We start from the raw sequence: 21719 nt of genomic DNA, 5'->3' as shown, positions 1-21719 counted from the left end.
CTGACAAACCTGGGGTGTCCCGATGCCTGGGGTTTCTGCTCAGGAGTCAAGGGCTCAGTGTGATCTAGTGGCCCTCCTGGGGGGTGCCACAGCGCCTCAAAGCTCGAGAAAGAGGGTGCTGTCTCATCCTTCCCACGCTCCTGCCTGCCTGTCTCATTCTGACTCGGCGTGCGAAGCCCCTTCGGCCCCGGCGCAGCCAGGCCTGCACCCGCTCATGCAGAATGGTGCCGCTGATCCGGGAGGGTCCCCCCCGAGCCGAGGTGAGGGACAGGCCTTTACCTTTCAGGCGCCCCGACGTGGTCTTCCAGCACAGCGTGCCCTCCAGGTGGAGCCGCCGCTGCAGCATGTCCTCCTTGCGGAAGGTCAGCCCGTTCTTGAGCTTGCTGGAGGACTTCAAGTCCATCTTCCCTGCGATCTCCCGGAGGCGCTGGCCCTTCTCGGACTCGCTGACCTTGGCATCCACTTGGGAGATGATGTCCTTGATGAGGTTCAGGGCCTGGGTCAGGTCTCTGTAGTCCTCGGTGCCAGCTGCCACACACAGCAGACTTAGTGCTTCCCTTCGCCCCTTCCAGCAACCCGGTGCAAGCGGACACGCGCCGGGGCCCGGAGGGCTGTTCCCTGAAGCCACTGCGCAGAGGGCCCTCAAGAATCCACCTTCCAACTCGGATCTCCGGAGACGTAAACGCTTCTCCAAATGAAATGCGGCAGCCCGGCCTTTGGTTTTTGCCAAGACAGAGCTTCCACTGAACGCAATGAGAGCCCTGCACAGCCCTGCTCTCCATAAAACACTCCCTCCTCCTCCCAGGGCCCGAATCTCCTGGAGGTGGTGGAGGTATGGTCAGGTGTGGTCAGGCCCTGGCCTCTGAGAACTCTAGGCTGGGCTGTGTGCCCTGTTTCCTCCACCCTCCAGGTTCCAGGCACGTGGCATAAAGGCCATCTCTGTGTCTGGATCAACATTAATGTACTCCCCCGATAATGACCCAGGGCCTTCTTTGGCCCTGCCTGCGGGGTAATAGTGGGCAAGTAAGACCTGGCACCCCATCTTTCTTGGGTCGGAGACCCCAGCACTTAGCACGAACCCAGACAACCAGGGACGGAGCACAGAGGGGCGCTTATCCAATCCACTGCTAAAACGGGGCAGAAAGAGACCGCCCCTCAAAGCAGCAACCAACGGGCAGGGCAGCGAGGAAAGCTACTTTTTTTTTTTTTTTTAAAGTTTTATTTATTTATTTGACAGAGAAAGACACAGCGATAGAGGGAACATAAGCAGGCGGAGTGGGAGAGGGAGAAGCGGGCTTCCCGCCAAGCAGGGAGCCCGATGCGGGGCTCGATCCCAGGACCCTGGGATCGTGACCTGAGCCGAAGGCAGACGCTTAGCGACTGAGCCACCCAGGCGCCCTGAGGAAAGCTACTTTACCTTCTGTGTTCTGAATAATGCGCTCCACCAGCACAGGATACTTGGTTATGCGCTGAGTGACCAGAAGGATACACTCCTGCACGCCAAGCCGCCTCACGATGGAGAAGTTGCCAATTTTCTATGACATGGAAAACAAAATGCCCTGTTGGCATCTTAGCTTGTGCCAACCCAGCTGGAGGCTTCTCCCTTTCTCAGCTCAGCAGGACCTTTTCTTTTCAAAAAAAATATTTTTTTTTATTAAGATTTTTTATTTATTTGCGAGAGAGAGAATGAGAGGGAGGAGGGTCAGAGGGAGAAGCAGACTCCCCGCTGAGCAGGGAGCCCGATGCGGGACTCGATCCCGGGACTCCAGGATCATGACCTGAGCCGAAGGCAGTCGCTTAACCAACTGAGCCACCCAGGCGCCCAGCAGGACCTTTTCAAGCGTTCAGTGGAAGTAGGGCCTTGCCTGCTGTATGTAGAAAGGCCACAGAAGTAAAGGCAGCCCCCCCGCCCCAAGTAAAACCCATTAAGAAGAAACCAGAACCAGCCAGGGAGGTGGGAGGGAATCACCTGGAGAGCTGTGTATCGCGGCTGTGTGCACATCCCCCCCCACCCCGCATATCCACACACGAAAACCCTGACTGACGCTGTCAGAACCCTCTGGAACTACACTGAGCCTGTGCCCGAGTCAGCCCCCTGCTGGCTCCCGATGCACACCTCTGGCTCAGGACCCAGAAGGCCGTCATCCAAAGCCATTTCTCTGCAGGGCGGAGAGCGGTTTCCGGTACCCTCCAGAGCATTCCACACATTCCGCTTCCCTGCTCCCCCTGCACCCACACACTCCAGGAATGCCAACAATTGTGAGAGCCACTTCTGAGCAGGACCGGCAGAGCACTGCGGGGTTTGCGAGCTTCCAGGGCCAACCCCGGAGCGACCCTCTCCCTTTTATGTCTATCCACTGCAATGGTAAGGGAGCAGAATTTGGAAACCTGTCCTTCGTAACTCTGGACCGTTAGTTATTGGCTATCGCTTCAAATTAAAGTCCCCGGGGACCAAGCAGCGCTGACAGGGCGGCTGCAGGACTCACGCCGACAACCAAGTGGCCTTGACCCAGGTATGCTTTCGAGGATGCCGGAGGCAGGGCCTTGCCCAACCTGGTGGACTCAGGCTGGATGCTACGTTTTCGGGTCTGGGCTTTGAGCACCTGCACACTGTTAGGCAGAAGGCAGGTGGGGGTTATTTCGCAGGCCCGGGGGAATGGGGGGGGCAAGTGGGGACCGGAGTGGGAAGGAGGCGAGGGAGGGGCAGATGCCAGGGCAGGTGGCCCCGTGAAACGACACTGTGTCCCCTCGGCAGTCTGAGGAACGAGAGCCAGCAGGCTCCACGCTAGGGCCTGCTGGTGCAGCCGAGAACGAAGGTGTGTTTTGCTTTGTTCTACATCTGGACTTCCCTGATGTGTTCTGAACAGGTTCGTGGTGGGAGAAGGAAACAAAAACCTGAAAATCGCTGTTTTATAACAGGTACCTTATAATCGTAAGCTCTCCAGAGCCTATAGTCCTGTGGAAAACAGCCTCCAGCAAAGAGGATACATGTTTTAATTAAGAACATTTCTTTCTTTTTTTTTTTACCTTGATCAGGCTTTGAAATTTCTTGTTTTGCTGCAGCAGCAACTTGTAATGACTGACGGCCTCATTGTGGCCACTGCAAAAGACACCGTACTTTTCTTTCATTCTGTCCCCATTTTCGCCGGAGAACTGCAGAAAGACAACAGGGATGTTAGTGGAAAGGAGCAGGGGAACCGCCAGGGAGTGCGCTCGTCTGGCTCAGCTGACTCTGCTAAAACACGTCTCCAATAAACCTGTGCCTCCGCTTTCTTAGAATCTGACAACCACTCAGGCAGGGAAATGCTTCAGTTCCGGGCGGGGGCGGCGCTCTCGTCACGAGGTACAAGAAGGAAGACAAGAAAACTTTCTAATGGGCTTTAGCTGTAAAACTTCCTGCAGTCCAAGAAGGAGAACGTTTATGCTGAAGAATGTTAGAAATATTTAAAAGCTGGGCCCCTGGGTGGCTCAGTTGGTGAAGCGTCTGCCTTCGGCTCAGGTCATGATCCCAGAGTCCTGGGATCGAGCCCCGCATCGGGCTCCCTGCTCGGCGGGAAGTCTGCTTCTCCCTCTCCCTCTGCCCCTCCCCGATAGGACGCTCTCTCTCTCTCGCTCTCTCGCTCGCTCAAATAAATAAATAAAATCTTAAAAAAAAAAAGCAAAAGGGGCATTCTTTTAATTAACTCTAATGAGCTGACTCTGGATGCCTGGAGCGCTCTGAGGTCAGACAAGGGGTTCTGGGCCCCCTCTGTCAACCTTGGCCTAGGCTCGGACGTCGACTGACTCAGAAGTCAATTCAGGGCTGGCACCCTTTACCACAGGCCTGCTTCGAACAGCCAAAAACACGGAGGTCGAACCAGAAAAACAAAAACAAGGGGCCCAGCCGAGCAACCAAAGAGCAGCCCAGAGCGCGACGGTGGCGAGTGTCTGCGCAGGTGTGTTCGGCACTTAGGCCTCTGTATTTCCGAAAGGCCGGGGGCCGCGGTCCGCTAGAGGCTCTCGATAAACAGAGGCCATGTTCTTTTCACGCCTGCATGGAACAGAGACGAGGCAGGGGCTCCCCCAGGCCCAGTGGCCGTGCTGGCACGCCCACCTGCTGCACCAGGAGGTCCCCGATTTTCTGGATGACGTAATTGCGGGCACTGCCCTCCTCCAGGGACTCCTGGCGGCGCTCCTTCAGCCGAGACAGGAAGTGGCTGTGCATGTCGAGCAGCTCGTCCACACACGGGAAGAGGCGGCCGATGGCCTTGCTGCTGAACTGAAGCTCATCCTGCAGGGCCCTGGAGTAGACCTTCAGCATGATCTTGAGAGTCCGGACGTGGTGCACCTCCGTCTGCACCAGCTCTGCGGGGACACGGACCGAAGGACTGACCCGCTTCGCCCCTCCAGCGGCCCACGACGGCACGCGTGCGAACCGCCTGCCCACCGGGCGCCTGGCCGGCTTCTCCCAGCTCCCCACCGAGGCCCTTCCCCTGGTGGTCTTACTGCCTGGGGGGCGGGCCTCCCATCCCCCCGGGGCCCCAGTGTAAGGGAGCAGCAAGGGCTGGAGTGACTCAGGCTGTGTCCTGGGACCTCCCATCCACAAGAGGATTTCAGGCCTGAAGACATTTCGAGGCTGTTTTAAGCAGGAAGATTGTTCTGGTGAACACCACTCCTTGGGATGTGAAACTCACACGCCTGTGCAGGCCAGTGACCAGACCCGGACTATAACCGATGAAAAAGCAGAGTTCAAGTGAAGAATTTAATTCTCTGGTAAAAGGCAGGGACAGATCAGGTTTCGTGTTGGAGTGTAGCTGTTGTTCAAATCAAGGCCTGGAAGCGGCTAGAGACCAGACACAGGTCAGCAGAGCCAGGCCTGGGGCCACCAGCCATGGGGGCCGGACGTGGCCTGTGTTTGCCCAGAGGGTGAGACAACCTGGCAAAGGGCTGCCCGGATGGAAGCATCCAGCCCGGTCGTCTCCATCCCTCCCTGCAGGATCTCTGCCCTGGGCCCGGAGCCCTGAGGCAAAGCATCCATAGGGTTCTCCTTCTGCCCACACCCCAATCTACTCCGGCCTGGGCAGAAAGCTCAGGGTGTGAAACGTGGAGGGACGCAGGGGTCAGTGGACCCCAGTGGAAAGTGAAGACACTGATATGCCAGAACCTTCTCACGGAGCACCGATGAGGGACAGAAAATATCTCCTGGGGCGACAACACTGTCAGTCTTGGGGAATGATTCCCACGGAGAGAGAATCATAAGAACAAGTAAGGGCTTTCGGGAGAGAAAGGCCTCAGATTCCAGTGAGGGTGTCTTGGGCCTTTGTCATCCTGCTTATGGGGGTCCAGAGGCCTGGAGGGACATACGTGGGGCCCGCAACATGGCACCTGGCCCGGGGATGGGCTCTGTGTCCGAAAGCTATGGTTTGCACAGTGACTTGTAACCTCCCATCTGAGGAGAATGGCTGCCCACGGCCAGGGCGTCCACCCTGGAGCCAGTGCTTTGTCATATGCCCCCCAAGTCCCCTAGTCACAGCCACCCCAGACCTGTCTGTGGTCACCACGGATGGCTGGGATGGGCCCAGGATAGTCTTCTCTCTCGGGGTCACCAGCAGGGTCAGGATGAGTCAGGACTGGGCGTTCAGCCACACTCGTCCTCAGGGACAGGTTCTCACAAAGCCCTCCCAGGCCACCTCTTCCCTCACTGGGAAGGCAGGGCTGCCCTGGGGAGCAGGTGGAGTGGGCCCCATAGTCTCAGCGGGGAGCCTGAGGTCTCAGTGGAGCCCAGACTCCTAGGTGCAACCAATCAGAACAAAGGCAGAAAAGAAGCAAGTGGAAGGTCAGTGTGACGGCACAGAACTTCTTACCATAGAGCACATCCTGCCTCTTTACCACCTCTTTCTTTTGTTTCTTTGCGTATGCCGCGTCCACGGAAAGGCTCCAGGACTCAGCCTCGAAATCGCGGGCGTCCGCCTCGATCTCACTCCTCAGCGAGGCTGTGCAGGGGTCTGAGGGGGGAGTAAGAGGTCGCTGCTCAGGGCCGGAGCCTCGCTGGCTCTGGGCCGCCCCAGCCAGCGTCCCATGGACACACGGACGTGGGTCCCAGCCCTTCCCAGTGTGGGTGGAGACCGAGGGACATCCGTGAAAGAATCGAGGGGACTGTACCTTCTACAAAAATGGGCTCGGCATTCGAAGACGTAAGTGAGAGAGAGTCATCAGCTGCCTGCTTAAATTTTAAAAATACAGAGTCGGCTTCATCCATCTCTCCTGTGACTGGTCTAAATAAGAATCATAAAAACAATTATTCTAAAAAATTGAGTTAAACACACACACACATATTCCATGAAAGCAAGTCTATCTGAGAACTTTCTGGATTTCAATATAAACTTTATCACAGATCATTTGTAAAAATTAGGAGACTATCTGTCCACATCACATCAGGACTTCCTCCATCATAACTAACTTCAATCCAACATCCAGGCACGTTCTAAGGGTGTGTTAAATTGTATGCTTCCTTTAACGGCCACCAGAGCCCACTGGAGCCCCTGGACTACTTTCTACCAAGAGTTGGGTGGACACAGCCACACTCAGTCGAGGGTGGAGGGAGAGCCCTTTCTTAGTGGAAGAAGATAATCAGCCCCTTTCCCCACCAGCCCGTAGAAGGACCACCACAAGGACATTCGTTAGCGTTAGGTTTTCCACCCGAACACTGCTGAGTAGAGGATTACGGGAACCACCTCCAAGTCCTTAGAGGACAAGGGTAAGCCATAAATAACGGGATGCTACCTCCATGGCAACCTCAGTGGGACTTCTAGCATCATCTCCAGCACAGACAGGAACCCTGTCCAAGGGCCCTTCGAGAGTATGAAACAAACTGGCTCCCAACGGCCAAGTACGCCCAGAACACACGGGGTTTCAATAAAGAAGAGGATCGAATCTCCGAAGCAAGTGTTAATAGGAATTTCACGGTGTGGCTGGGGGCCAACGAGCAGGTTCACACGGACCTGAGGGTCTCCCTTCGGAGAGCCACATCCTGCTCCCTCCCTCCCTCCCTCCACGGGCACCTGGCGCAGGGCCAGGACCCCACTTACCCAAGCTGCGTCCCCGTTCCCGCCGGGCTGGGTGCTGGCTGCGGACCCCCCTTCTGTGAGACCATCATGCCGACATTCCTGGACAGGGCTGGGCTGCCATCAGACAAGAGGGTGGCCCTCGGGTGTTCCTTCAGGGACGCTGCGACAGAGGCAAACACAGAGTTGGTGCTGAGAAAGTGGGCAGGGTAGCGGAGGTGGCCTGTCCGAAAGCCCCGTTCCGACTGTGGCCGCAGCACGGACAGGATCTTGGAGGTCAGCAGCTCGTTATCTAGAAAGACATTCTCGCTCCATTTCCGAGGAAAAGAGCTGCAGAAAGACAGCTCGGGGTGGCCGCGGAGCGTGCTGTCTCTGTCACCGCTTTTGGAATGCGTGTTCCCCATGTTCACGATCGCGGCTCCGAGACCCAGCGCGCTGCGAGGCCGGGCCGTGCCGTTTTTATACCTCCGTGTGATCCTTCTAGAAATGTAAAGCTGCGTCTTCTCCTACTGTATTGGCTGAGACAGCGGGTCTGGAGGGCAGGAAATTGGTCCCCACTGTGACCATTTAGTTGGAAATCGCACAGTATCTTCTTCTTTGGTAAAATAACAACAACAACAAAAAATCCCGACACCCCTTCCATCTTGGCAGGGGGTAAAAAAGCAGAGAGGAGTTTAGATTCACTGTCAATAATCTAAGATCACTAAATAGGGAGCTCTGTGCTTGGTGTGGCTCATGTCGACATCTCTCCCTCTCTCTCTCACACACACACGACTGTAATTAACCTGAGATCAGATGTCAGGATGACTCTGAGACCCAGAGACCACAGGGCATGATGTACGGCCACATACGCCCCTGATCCTAAGTACACTAATAGAATCTGAGCACCACAGTGGACAAGAGGGGCTGATCCTATTTTATACAAGGATTGTAAGCCAACCTAAAACACATCGGGGGCTCCAGAGGGTTCTTCGCACTCCTCCGCTCATTAAGGTAGGAACTGAGATAGTGGGACGCGTGTATGCTCTGATCACCTTTCCCTCTGATGGAAAGATGAAACTCAGAAAGCCAAACTGTCACCCTCTCCAATTTGACAAATCCAGTCTGGTTGGGACGCTCTGCCTGGCTCGCTCATTCTCAGGGTGAAAACCACACTCGAAAGCGCTCCTCCAGGCAAGGATAACCAGCAGCGTTAGGACGAGATCTGTCCACTAGCCTTTCCGACCTGGCTCCTGGGTCCCCAGTGCACCCACCCATTTCTGTCACACAGGTAAAGCAGTGGGGACTGTGGTTCTCTGCAGCATGCAGACCATCACCTTTGGGGGCGGGGGTAAGGAACCAGCACTTGAGGAAAATGAATGTACTTCTCTCAAGAGCTTTTCTGGGGAGTGGGATTCAACATTCTGAGAGGTTTTTTTTTTTTTTAAAGATCTTATTTATTTATTTGAGAGAGAGAGAAAGAGCACAAGCGGGGGCGTGGCAGGCAGAGGGAGAGGGAGAAGCAGGCTCCCCCTCGGAGCAGGGAGCAGCAGGGCTCGATCCCAGGACCCTGGATCATGACCTGAGCCGAAGGCAGACGCTTCACCGACTGAGCCACCCCCAGTCGGGGCCTCCCGACTTCTCGTGAATCTTAAACGATTTCAAAATAAAAAGCTGCAGCTGATTCTCAGTATTCACTGTCACGATGGTCCGTAAAGTTGCAGTGGATACTGAAATTAGCCAGTGCCGCATCACTGCTCCTAGCGGAGACCCAAAGTTGTGCTTCTGGGAGCTTCTGCCTACACTTCCATCAACCCATCCATACATAACCTTGTTTAATGTGTGTTTCTCTCGAAAGACACCTTATTTAATATATACTACTGATCTATTACCATTGAACTCATGGTCACTAGGACTACAACACAGGCCTGAATGGAGCGTATCTAACACGTGGCTCTTCTCTGTCCGAGGCTTCACAGCCTTCTTGCACGTAGTAATGCCACACGGCCCTTCAGCACAATGCTTGGGGGCCACTTCAAGCAGCCCAATCACCCACGGAGAGCACAAAAATGTGAAGAACATGGCATTAACCACACTGCAAACAGGACACTTGTCTACAGTACGAGCTGGAACAAGAAGGCAGGGTGTGACCTTGTCTGGCCTCAGCTGGCAACATGCATGTCGGGTGACTCATATTTTTCACTGCACATGCCTGCACAGGACCGTGACGGCCCCACGGGTGTGGATCTGGGGTCACAGATAAATTTTAGTGAGTAGGTACGCTTGCAAATACGGAATCCGCGAATAAAGGAGGACTCACTGTACAAGAAAGGTGTCAAGTGAGAAATTATCATGATGTTTTAGAACGCCCTTGTTTGCTCAAATACCTAAGATATTTCTTTAGAGCACTGATAGTCTTTGCATTGCTTTATGAATTACACACATATGCCCCAAAAGGATCCGAGCTGGGGGGGCTTCTTACAGGTAAACATAATGCCGTTCATTTGGCAGCCGTATGGCCTCCTGGGAGAAATCGTTTTTTTTCCCTGGAGGGTCTAGCCACCACCGCTCCTCTCAAACTACTTAAGACTTTTTAAATAAGGGGTGGACAATCACTAATCGAGTCTTTCTGTAACTTGTACACAAGCTGGCTCTGGCACAGACCAGCCGTTTCAACCATGTCTTTCTATTCTCTATTTTTGATGATCTGACATCTGGGCCCTTGCTGACCCAGGAAAGCCTGCCCCTCCCAGGGCTGGCGGATTCCTAGAGCTCAGGAAGGACTCACTTGCAAGAGCACCTTTCACATGCAAACCCGCCAATCCAGAGCCCACACTCCGAACCCCTCCTCTGTGGGGCTCTCGCACTCAGGGCCACCGTCCCCTTGCCCTGACTACCCCCGGGGCAGGTGCCGGGCATTAGGGACAGCCCCTACGCCCCAGAGCCCACTGAGATTTTTCAAACTAGCCAGTCCTCAGCCTGTTTACTCTGCCCCACCCGTTCCTCGCCGCAGAAACCACAGCAAAGGCTCTTGCCCACGTTTTCCCATCATGCCCTCTGGCTCCTGACTGACCCCAGGGCCTGCCCCTGTGGCCCTCCGTGGCGTGCCCTGCCTCCCACTCCGAGAGGACTGTGAGTACAAACTTTTCCTCTCCTGGCAGTCATATGCATACCGGCACGGTTTACCATACCTGGCTAAAGCAAATCCTGGATACCCTCAAACACCAGGCACCCAGGGGCCTAGAAGTCTGCCTGCCAGGGCTGGGAGCTCGACCATCTTCCGGGGGCAATTTTCCTACATCTAGACACAGGGAAATCATGGGACGGCTGGTGGGAAGGCACAATGGCATAGCACTCTGGAAAACTGGTGGGTCTTCAAACGGTTAAGCAGAGTCACCCTCCGCTCCCGTGGTTCCACTCCTGGGAATATGCCCAAGAGAAGCGATAAGGTATCGTCACACAAATACCTGCACATACCTGCTCCCAGTAGCATAATTCACAACAGCCCAACATGGAAATGACCCCAGACGTCTGCCAACCGAAGGACAGAGAAACACAATTGTGGTCTGTTCATACAACGGACTATTATTCGGCCATAAGAGGAAGGAAGCCCTGATTCAGGCTATCATGTGGACGAACCTAGAAAATCTGCTGCGTGGCAGAGGGCCGACACAAAAGACCATAGACTGTAGGAGCCCGCCTCTAGGAAATGGGTGCAGCAGGTGAATCCAAGGAGACAGGAGGTAGTCGTGTAGGACTGGGGGGGAGGAGAATGGGGGGTGATGGCTAATGGGTAGAAGGTTTCTCTTGGGGGTGCCAGGGCCCATCGTGGGGACTGTGGCTCTACGAAAAGCCAATGCATGGCACACTTAACTGGGGAGATCATACAGTATGTGAGTCCCAGCTCAGTAAAGTTATCAAACAAATGAATAAACCCCGTGAGGCAGAGCCATCTTTCTGCAGGAGCAGAACCCAGCGTGAGCCGGTCCTCTGCCCTTGGCTCTCAGAGCGACAGGAATATGTACTCATCCTGCTATCATGTTTTCTGAAAGCCGGCAGCCATGGGACAGATGGGCAGTGGCGCGGTGCTGGGATCCGGGCCACGGCGCGGGGTTCGGCACGTGGCCGCCTAGCGCCGTCTGCACCCCCACGAAAAGTGGCTTCAGAGCCTAATTAGCACCGTCTGCCCACTGCTGAGAAGGGGCATCGATCGGCGCGCACCGGGCCTGCCGCAGAGACTATCTGCCACAGAGCCACTTCTGCAAGGGGACCCAGGGAAGAGGCAGGGAAAAAAAATAAGAAGCAAGCAGAGAAAAAAATGGAAAAAAGTTCTTTGCCCGAGGGGGGGAAAATACACGCTGTTCTTGGGGCGCCTGGGTGGCTCAGTCGGTTAAGCGTCTGCCTTCGGCTCAGGTCATGATCCCAGGGTCCTGGGATCGAGCCCCGCATCGGGCTCCCTGCTCGGCGGGGAGCCTGCTTCTCCCTCTCCCTCTGCCTGCCTCTCTGTCTACTTGTTCTCTCTCTCTCTGTCAAATAAATAAATAAAATCTTAAAAAAAAAAATACATGCTGTTCTCAGCAACACAGACAGCCGCCTGTTCTCATGACGATTATTCTTGAAAACCTATTTTGTCTTGGTGTCTTGAAGAGTGGTCTCTGTGAGCACTAAGGACGACTAAGCCTGAGTGACAGGTATCAGGATCCCACTTACATATCCTGGGGATATCGTGGGCTCGGTTCCAGACCCACCGCAATAAAGTGGGTCACAGGAATTTTCTGGTTTGCCAGTGCCTGTAAAAGTTATGTTCACACTATGCTGTAGGCTATTAAGTGTGCAACAGCATTATGTCCAAAAAGACAGTATCCATCCCTTAATTAAAAAACACATTTAAAAAAAGATTTTTATTTTTAAGTAATCTCCATACCCAACATGGGGCTCAAACTCACAACTCCGAGATCAAGAGTCACATGCTCCACTGACTGAGCCAGCCAGGCGCCCTCAAAAACACTTTATTGTTAAAAAAATATATTTAAATTTATGTATTTATTTGAGAGAGAGAGTGCATGAGCGGGAGGGGCAGGGGGATGGGGAGAATCTGAAGGAGATTCTGTGCTAAGCACCAAGCCCAACATGAGGCTCAATCTCATGACCCTGAGATCAAAACCTGAGCCGAAACTAGGAGTCGGCTGCCCAACTGACTGTGCTACCCAGGCGCCCCTTAAAGAAACACTTTATTGTTGGGGCGCCTGGGTGGCTCAGTTGGTTAAGCATCTGACTCTTGATTTTTGCCCAGGTCATGATTTCCAGTCATGGGATCAAGCCCTACATTAGGCTCCGCGCTCAGCAGAGTCTGCTTGGGATTTCTTTCTCTTCCTACTCCTCTGCCCCTTCCCCTGCTCATGCTGGCGCGCTCTCTCTCTCAAATAAATAAATAAAATCTTAAAAAAAAAAAAAAAAAGGCAACAAACCCACACACTTTATTGTTAAAAAGGCTAACCATCACCTGAGCTTTCAGAGTCGTAATCACAGATCACAGATCACCATGACAAACAGAGTAAAGAAAACGTTTAAAATAGTGTGAGAATTACCAAAATGTGACAGAGACACAAAGTGAAGAAAAATGGCTTGGTCAGACTTGCTTGCTGATGCCGGCTTGCCACAAATCTTCAATTTGTAAAAAACACGTTATCTGCAAAGTGCAATAAAACGAGATATTCCCATACTTTACTCGAACATCAGACCCCACACTGCGAAGCTCAGGTTCAGAGGGGCTAATTTCCAGCATAGTTATACTCCCAGCATGACCCCGGTCTCTCATAGGTCCTTTAGGCTACAGACTTTTCCCGGATACACAAGCACAACCCATTAGCTCTGGTAGGAATCATAAGGGCTCACAAGGAAAATTCATTAACGGGACTTCATAGCTACAGGCCTGTTGAAAGTCCTTTTTCAAGGCAGCCCAACATGACATATCCAGTGAGCATCTTAATTGGCTTTAAACTGTCCTTTATAATCTAGAAGCACATTTGTTTCTAAAAATATCAACTTTGCAGCAAGAATTTTATATTTTCAATGGCAGATTCCTCCAGCTGCTCAATGGGAAAGCAACTGGAAACATCGGCAGCTGGGCCCTGGCACAGAAGTCCCCCCCCACCGCCATTTTCTGCAAAAGGCCACACAAAGGGACCAGCCAAGTGGCAGCTTTAGGTGGGAATGGCCTTCCCCAGCTGCACAGCAGTTTTAAAATAACTGCTACTTTCTCATATATACTGAGGTCCTGTGTCCTCGTCCCTGCCCCCATTCTTTGTCTCAGTGAAGACTTTTCTTTCAGGCGGAGATGGCCGCCTGTCTCTGGAGAGTTCTAGCAAGCACGCGCTTCAGGCAAGTGTTCGAGAGACAATTAAGAGAATCTGAGACAAAATGAAGTTTTCAGTTCACAGTTCCTGGCTTTCCAGCCACCTGAGAATAGACTAAATCGATGCCAAGACAACTCATTGATTTCTCTGCCCTGCTTCATTTTGACGTTACACAAGCAAGATGGTATAAAGATGAATAAAACTATAGAAGACAAAGAGACACAACACAACAAAAAACCTTAACCCCGTGCCTCAGGGGACAAAGGGGAAAAAAAAAAGCATCTTGGGGCTTAGAAGGTATGTGTGAGCCAGAAAGAATACTCTTCCTAAACCTGGTATTACCCAATAAAAATCATTCACGACCCTTCTACTCCCAAATTATGTCAAACCCAGCAAACGCCATAAAAAAAAAAAAAAGTGCTTATCTTCTTGACTATGTGTGCAGAAAACTTAAAAATCACAAAAAAGGCATAAAAGTAGAAATAATCCATAATGCCACCACCCACAGTTAATTGCCCCTGGTATAAATGGTTTTGTAAGTTGAGAAATAATGTTTAATAGTGAGTGATCTTAAGATCTGGGTTCAAAAAATCCCTTCCATACAGCAAAAGAATAATGTTAATAGCACACACGTATCTTTTGCATGAATACCATGCAGGAAATGTGGGTCATGCTGCGAGTGATATACTTGTGAATTACAATACTACAAAATATTCTGTATTACTATTCTGTGGATAATTTTGGAAATTAGAAATAGAGAGGACAATAATGCCTATGTGCCTGGGGATAAAAATGACCCGCAACCTGAACTTCATGTTTTTCACAAACAGAAACTCAAAGTGGACCAGACTGAAATGAAAAATTTAACACTATAAAATGTTTCACAGGAAACAAAGGATACAACCTTCAGGAACTAAGGCTTGGTTCATGAAGGGTTCTTTGGTAGGACACTGAAAGTCTGATCCACAAAAGACAAAAAAAAAAAACAAAAAAACAAAAAAACCCTAACAACAAAAACCCTCTAAATTGACTTCATCATAATTGGAAACTTTTGCTCATTAAAAGGATGGAGGCAGAGGGGGGTGGGGATATCTGTAAGGCGCCCATCTGACAAAGGATTAGCACGTAGAGTATATAACAAGCTCTGAAAACTCCACAGGAAAAACACAAACAACCCATTTAGAAAATCAGCCAAAGAGATGAAGACGCATTTCCCCAGAGGAAATACACAGATGGTAAAAAAGCGCAGGAGAAGGTGCTCCACTCACGAACCACGAGAGAAATGCAAATAAAGCCACCACGAGACAGGACAACCAGCAGGGCTAAGATGAGAAAGAGAGACCTCTCTAAAGCCGGGGAGCGGGGAGGGTGTGGGGAAGCTGGATCGCTCACACATTTGATGGCCGGGAGGGAAAACAGTGGGGCAGTTTGCAGAGAAAATTTGGAAACGGCACCCCTCGGTATTCATTTCAGAGGAACACAAAACATATGGCCAGACAGAAACCTGTATGTGACCATCTGTGGCAGCTTTATTCAGGAATAGCCCCAAACTGTGGTCCATCTAGACCACGGAATCCTACTCTGCCACGAAAAGGAAATTTTTTTTAATTTTTTTGCTGGATTTGCCAAAACTTTATTGAGATGTTTGTGTCTATGCTCATGAAGAGTTAGTCTGTACTTTTCTCATTATTGATTGATTACAGGGTAATGCTGGCCTAATAAAATACTCTTGCCATGAAGAGTAGCTTTGGGGAGCGCCTGGGTGGCTCAGTCGGTTAAGTGTCTGCCTTCGGCTCAGGTCATGATCTCAGGGTCCTGGGATCGAGTCCCGCATCGGGCTCCATGCTCAGTGGGGAGTCTGCTTCTCCCTCTTCCTCTGCTCCTGCCCCTTGCTAGTGCTCTGTCAAATAAATAAAATCGACCACCATTAGTGTGAACTCAAAACCTTTTTTCACTGATTTTCAGTGAACTTGATTGGGAAGATTTGCAAATCCGACATAGCCAGGAGTTTCTGGATTTATAAACTGAGTTGGTTGTTGCTTAGACATCTTCAGTGAAGTTTTCTTGATCGCCGATGAGCCGAGGAACGGGCGCCTACCGACCAGGAAATTTTTTTTTGAAGATTTTATTTATGAGAGAGAGAGCAAGCAGGAGCAGGGGAAGGGGGAGGGGAAGAAGCAGACTCCCCGCTGAGCAGGGAGCCTGAAGTGCGACTCGATCCCAAGACCCTGGGATCATGACCTGAGCCGAAGGCAGACGCTTAACCAACTGAGCCACCCAGGCGCCCCAGGAAAAGGAATTTTTTGTGTGTGTGTGTTAACCAGCATTAGTTTTATTTTTCTTATATATATGTTAAAAGATTTCAAAAATATATGATCAATTCTTTGAAATAGTGGCTATATTTTATCATTTTTTCCCTTTGTGACTATATAAATGTGGATGAAAATAGAAAATCCCATCATTAACATAAGAATAAAAAATAAAATAAAAATAAAAGAAAAAACAAAAAACAACAAAAAAAGAAAATCCCATCATTATGATATTTGCTACAATAACTCATAAAGTACCCTGATTTTGCTACTGTTCTATTACCAAAAAATATATCATTGTTCTTCTAGAGTCACATTTTCTGATTTGGATGGCTGATTTCTTTTGTCAAGAATATCTATCATTAACAGTAAGTCATAGAACTAGAAAAATAAAATGATACCCTACTTATTTCATAAAAATTTTATCTACTTCTCTTCTGATATTTCTCTTTGAAGTCAGAACTTCCTATGCTTATAAGTGCTAGCTTCTTTCCTGGCTTTCGCAAACTGGTTATGAATGCTTTCATTTAGACGAGATGACTTATGCCTATATGATTAATAGCTCAAAAATTTTAGTATGTTGTTAAATTCTTTTTTTTAAATTTTATTTTTTATTTATTTTATTTTTTTATTCTTATGTTAATCCCCATACATTACATCATTAGTTTTAGATGAAGTGTTCCATGATTCATTGTTTGTGCATAACACCCAGTGTTCCATGCAGAATGTGCCCTCCTCAATACCCACCACCAGGCTAACCCATCCTCCCACCCCCCTCCCCAGGAAAAGGAATTTTTGATAACATGCAACAACCCGGGTGAACCTCCCGGGCACCAGTCCTGAGAGAAAAAAGCCAATCTCAAAAGGACACTGGATGATTTCATTTATGTCACATCCTTGAAATGACTGAGTTCCAGAGATGGAAAGGGATTAGTGGCTGCCGGGGTTGGCGATGATGGAGTGGATGTGCGGGGGTTGATCTTCACAGTGGTGGAACAGCCCTGGACCTTGGTAACAGAGGTGGTCATGAGAATCTTCATGGGTGATCAAACGGCACAGAACTAGACACACTCACTGTCCCGATGCAATTTTCTGTTTTGATATCCTATATAGTCACTCAGAAAGGAATCACTGGGGAAGCTGGGTGAAGGGTACATGTGACCTTTGCAATTTACTGTGAGTCCATAATGATTTCAAAATGAAAAGTCTGACATAAACAAAAGCACCACCACCATCAACAACAAAAAAACTAGAAAGAACACTCATGACCAAGGTCTTGGTCAGCATGGGCTGCCATAACATAGTACCACAGACTGGGGGGCTCGAACAACAGACATCAATTTCTCACAATTCTGGAGGCTGGGAAGTCCAAGATCAAGGTGCAGGTAGCCTTGGTCCTGGGGGAAGGCTCTCTCTCTGGCTTGCAGCCAGCCAGCCCAGGTCTCCCTGTGTGCTCAACGGGTGGAGAGAGAGCGAGAGCAAGCTCTCTGGGTCTCCTCTTACAAGGGCACTAAACCTCATCATGGGTGCCCCACCCTCATGACCTCATCTAAACCTAATTACTTCCCAAAGGCTCTACCTCCAAATACCATCACACTGGGGGCTAGGGCTTCAACATGGGCATCTGGGGGGAACACAGTTCAGCCCATAGCTCCCAACAATGAATAAAACCATGTTTCCTAACAATGTTTGTCCCCTTGAGGTACCTCACATCAGTGGAATCACACATTACGTGTCTTTCTGTGCCTGGCTTATTTCACTTAGCATGACGTTTTCAAGGTTCATCCATGTTATGGACTAAATGTATTTGTGTCTCCCCAAAACTTGCATGTTGGGGCCCTAACCCCCAGAGTGGCTGTCTTTCCAGATGGGGTCTCCAAGGAAGTCATTAAGTTAAATGAGAACATCAGGTGTGGCCCTGATCTGATAGGATCGGTGTCCTTAACCTAAAGGAGACACCAGAAGGACGCCTGGGTGGCTCAGTCGGTTAAGCGCCTGCCTTCGGCTCAGGTCATGATCTCAGGGTCTTGGGACTGAGCCCCACGTTGGGCTCCCTGCTCAGTGGGGAGTCTGCTTCTCTCTCTCTCTCAAATAAAGACACCAGAGAGCCCAGATGCCTCCCTCCTCCCACCCCACCTCCCACCCCACCTTTCTGCATAAAGAGGGCTCTCAGCAGAAACCAAATTTGCTGGCACCTTGAATTTGAACAGCCGGCTGCCAGAATTGTGAGAAATAAATTTCTGTTCTTTATATATCCCTAGCATTTTCATGGGGAAGGGTCAGAGAAATGTGCTTAGAGGGGCAGGAAGGAAGGTAAAAGGAGAGAGGAACGCATAGCTAACCTTAGTTTCTTAGTGCTTGGTACAGAGCAGCTGCTGAACGCAAAACTGCACAAATTAAAGTCGCCAGATCTGAAGTTCACCTCAGCCAGGAAGACAGTTCGAGATGAGCCTGTCTGAGCCTCTATGTGGCAACTCTGGGGAGCCAGGGAGGGGACAGAAGTGACAGAAGGCAGCAGGAGGGCAAAGTGATTGCGGTTCGTGAAAGGAGAAAGGAAATTCATCTTAAAAACTCAGTGTTAGTCTGTGGCAAAAAAAAAAAAAAAAAAAAAAGAGGCTTATGCGCTCTGAATACGGGAAACAGGCCATGAATCGTTTTCCCATTTCCTTGAACAAAGACAGACTAAACTCTGAGCTTTGCAGCCCAAGTGTGGAGCAGAGAGCCATTTAGAGCCATTATGGCAAATGGATGGCTTGTCCTGGGTGGCTCTGGGCCGAGTGGGGAGATGGAGTATATACCAGCCCCCAGGTATCATCAATCCCACGTGGCATCCCGGTGAATTTGAGGGAGAAATAAGAAAGGGAGGAGTACAGGTTGCGTGCCTTTAAAACTTACTGGCCATTCATATCCGAGCTTGGTCATGGACCTACCTCAGGTAGGAGGAGGATCTCTAGTGGGATGCCAAAGGGCTCTGTCCTCAGTCTTGCCTGAGATGAGAACACAGATGGCTTGCTTATCAAATTCACATGGAATAGAGGAGCGCCTTCAAATCAGGTTTGGAAATAAGGACAGGGAGATGAGTTGACCCAACAGTAACTTGACAGCCACTATGAAGGAAATGTCAAGAGACTCCGCAAAGATGGGTGGGGTTTGGGGGGTCCTCTAGGTGAGATCATCTAGGGGGTTGCTCGGTGCCCGCCGCAGGCTCAGTAAATCAGCAATGGGATGTGTGCAGAGCTGGGTCACCTTAGACCTCATCAGTATCAGTGCGATGACTAGAGTCCAGAGGGCCAAGCCTGCTGGTGGGGTTTATCTCAGGCTGAGGCCAAGGTCAGTTAGTAGATGGTTCACTGTGACACTGGCCAGGATGGCACCCAGAAAGCTGTATTCTTTTTTTTTTTTTTTTAAGATTTTATTTATTTGAGAGAGAGAATGAGACAGAGAGAGAGAGCATGAGAGTGGGGAGGATCAGAGGGAGAAGCAGACTCCCCGCCGAGCGGGGAGTCCGACGCGGGACTCGACCCCGGGACTCCAGGATCATGACCTGAGCCGAAGGCAGTCGCTTAACCAACTGAGCCACCTAGGCACCCGTTTTAAAGGTTTTTTTATTCATTTATTTGACACAGAGAGAGCAAGAGAGAGAGACAGAGAGCAAGCACAAGCAGGGGAAATGGCAGGCAGAGGGAGAAGCAGGCTCCCTGCTGAGCAAGGAGCCGGACACAGGCCTCGATCCCAGGACCCTGGGATCATGACCCGAGCCGAGGGCAGCCGCTTAACTGCCTGAGCCACCCAGGCGCCCCCAGAAAGCTGTATTCTGACCAGCACCATGGAGGGTCAGATGCAGGTGGGCCGAGAAGCCCATGTGGGCCAAGTGGAGCATGCCCGGAGGGTCGCTGGGACAACCAAGGGATCCCAGCCATGACATGAGAGGAAGAGTGTCAGCATGGGGATGCTGGCCAGAGAAAAGGAACCCAGGGAGGGTGCTCTCGAAGGGCTGGCCTGCTGGCAGGCATGGGAAGTCTCTCCTCCGAGGCTCACAGCACAAGTGTTATGGTTAGTGCATGTGAGAAACTTCTAGTAAGAATAGAAGAGCAACCACCCAGTAGGTCACAAACCACAAAGGACCACTACTCCTGTTTTAGCACATTCCATTCCGTTCTTATTTCTATTAATTCCATTTTTGCGGAACTGTCGCTAATAATCAACCACTTACAACCTACGAAAATCCACACGGTTCGACCTAACACGTGGGTAAGCCCCCACTGAATATACAAATTTTGCATCTTGCCTTTCTGCTTCAGATTTTGTCACATTCTACCGCACTGTAAAATGTATTTCAGGAAACTTTTACGCTTTCTTTCCTGCAGAAATCTTTTGCAATGGCTGTGAAACTGCCGATTAAACAGGAATATTCCTCCAACGGCATGTTCCCGGGATGCTTCCCATGGTTATAATAAAACCAATGGAGGGCGCCTGGGTGGCTCAGATGGTTAAGCGTCTGCCTTCAGCTCAGGTCATGATCCCAGGGTCCTGGGATCGAGTCTCGCATCGGGCTCTCTGCTCCTTGGGAGCCTGCTTCTCCCTCTGCCTCTCTCTCTCTCTCTCTCTCATGAATAAATAAAAAATAAAATAAAATAAAATAAAACCAATGGAACTAGAGGGTATTACGCTTTGCAAAATAAGTCAGTCAGAGAAAGACAGATACCAAATGATCTCACTCATATGTGGAATTTAAGAAACAAAACAGATGAACACAGGGGAAGGGAAGGAAAAACAAAATAAGATAAAAACAGAGAGGCAAACTATGAGAGACTCTTAACTCTAGGAAACACTGAGGGTTGCTGGAGGGGAGGGGGTGGGGGGATGGGGTAACTGGGTGATGGACATTAAGGAGGGCACTTACTGTAATGAGCACTGGGTGTTACATGCAACTGGTGAATCACTTAATTCTACTCCTGAAACTAATACTACACTGTATGTCAACTAACCTGAATTTAAATTAAAACAAAAACAAAACTCCAACAGACAGATGCATGAAATACTTCATCTGTGTTAGATACTTTCTTGGGATAAATCCATATTAGTAGCTGGGTCCCCTGCCCTAAGTCTCCTCAGTCCAACTGCCCCCACCACAGTGCAGACTGTCAGTGTTCCCCTCCAGCTGCAAGCTTCCTGAGAGCAGGCCAGTGACTGTCTGGTCAAGCCCTGTATCTCCAGCTTCCTGGAGAGCACGCTGGGTTGCACTCTACAAGTGTGGTGGAGGGTGCGGATTCTCAGATCCTTGAGCATGCACTGACAGATTTCTTCTGAGCACTCCTGGTGCCTTGGGAACACAAGGCCCTCCCCGCACCAGGGAACTAGGCTGGGGGGCTCACTTCCCAGGAGAGGTGCCCTCCCCTCTCTGTATAATTCCCTCCCTTCTCACTGAGGCCCCTCCACATGCTCTCCTGGAACCTCCTTCATCTTCATAGGACCTTGCCTCCCTGGGCCAGCTCCTGAGTGGGTGGTACCCACTTCTCCTGCACCCTCAGGGCCAATGGGTCACTGGCCCCGTTTTCTGTCTACTTCACGGGGCATGGGCCTGTTCCCTGATCAGTTAGCCCAAGCTGCCACCTCCTTGGGGGGCCGCCCGGCCCCTCCCCTCCCCACCCACCCTGCTGCCCGAGGGTCTCACCACATACCTGTTAGCATCCCCACGGCTTTGGCTCGGACTCCCCGGCCTGGTCACACAGCATTTGTACCCTGCACCCCAACCATGCTGACGTGCAGCCCTGGGTGCTTTGGCCCAGGCACCCCTCCGCCTGGCGAGCTTTGGGGCCTGGCCAGAGTCCCCCTGGGTTGCCCTCCCCCTTTCGCACCCCCACATCCTAGGCCTTTCTGTGCCCTTTACCTCTGTGCACCCTACTGGTTATGGCGTTTATTACACTGCCTCATGCCTCATCGAACCCTGACCTCCTGGAGGGCAAGGGTCAGGTGTCACTCATCTCTGGATGTCAACACTGCTTTGATCTACGTGCTCGGCCAGCCTGCTC

At 50.9% G+C, this 21719-nt stretch overlaps 1 protein-coding gene across 1 annotated transcript in view; it reads right to left on the bottom strand.

Moving 5' to 3' along the window:
- ARHGEF18 (Rho/Rac guanine nucleotide exchange factor 18) overlaps nucleotides 1-21719 on the bottom strand; it is a gene marked incomplete in the record, with an annotated part of 79223 nt that overhangs the window by 10931 nt on the left and 46573 nt on the right. Inside the window, 7 exon segments of the mRNA XM_034997378.1 lie at nucleotides 280-528; nucleotides 1418-1535; nucleotides 3028-3153; nucleotides 4094-4344; nucleotides 5844-5984; nucleotides 6142-6254; nucleotides 7068-7206. Of these exon segments, the coding sequence (XP_034853269.1) occupies nucleotides 280-528; nucleotides 1418-1535; nucleotides 3028-3153; nucleotides 4094-4344; nucleotides 5844-5984; nucleotides 6142-6254; nucleotides 7068-7206 (1137 nt within the window).

This window comes from Mirounga leonina, unplaced genomic scaffold (genome assembly GCF_011800145.1).
Source record: "Mirounga leonina isolate KUSES-001 unplaced genomic scaffold, KU_Mleo_1.0 Mir_94, whole genome shotgun sequence".
Classification (NCBI taxonomy): Eukaryota; Metazoa; Chordata; class Mammalia; order Carnivora; family Phocidae; genus Mirounga; species Mirounga leonina.
The sequence above is the reverse complement of the archived record's forward strand: the minus strand, read 5'-3'. Positions and strand labels throughout refer to the sequence as shown.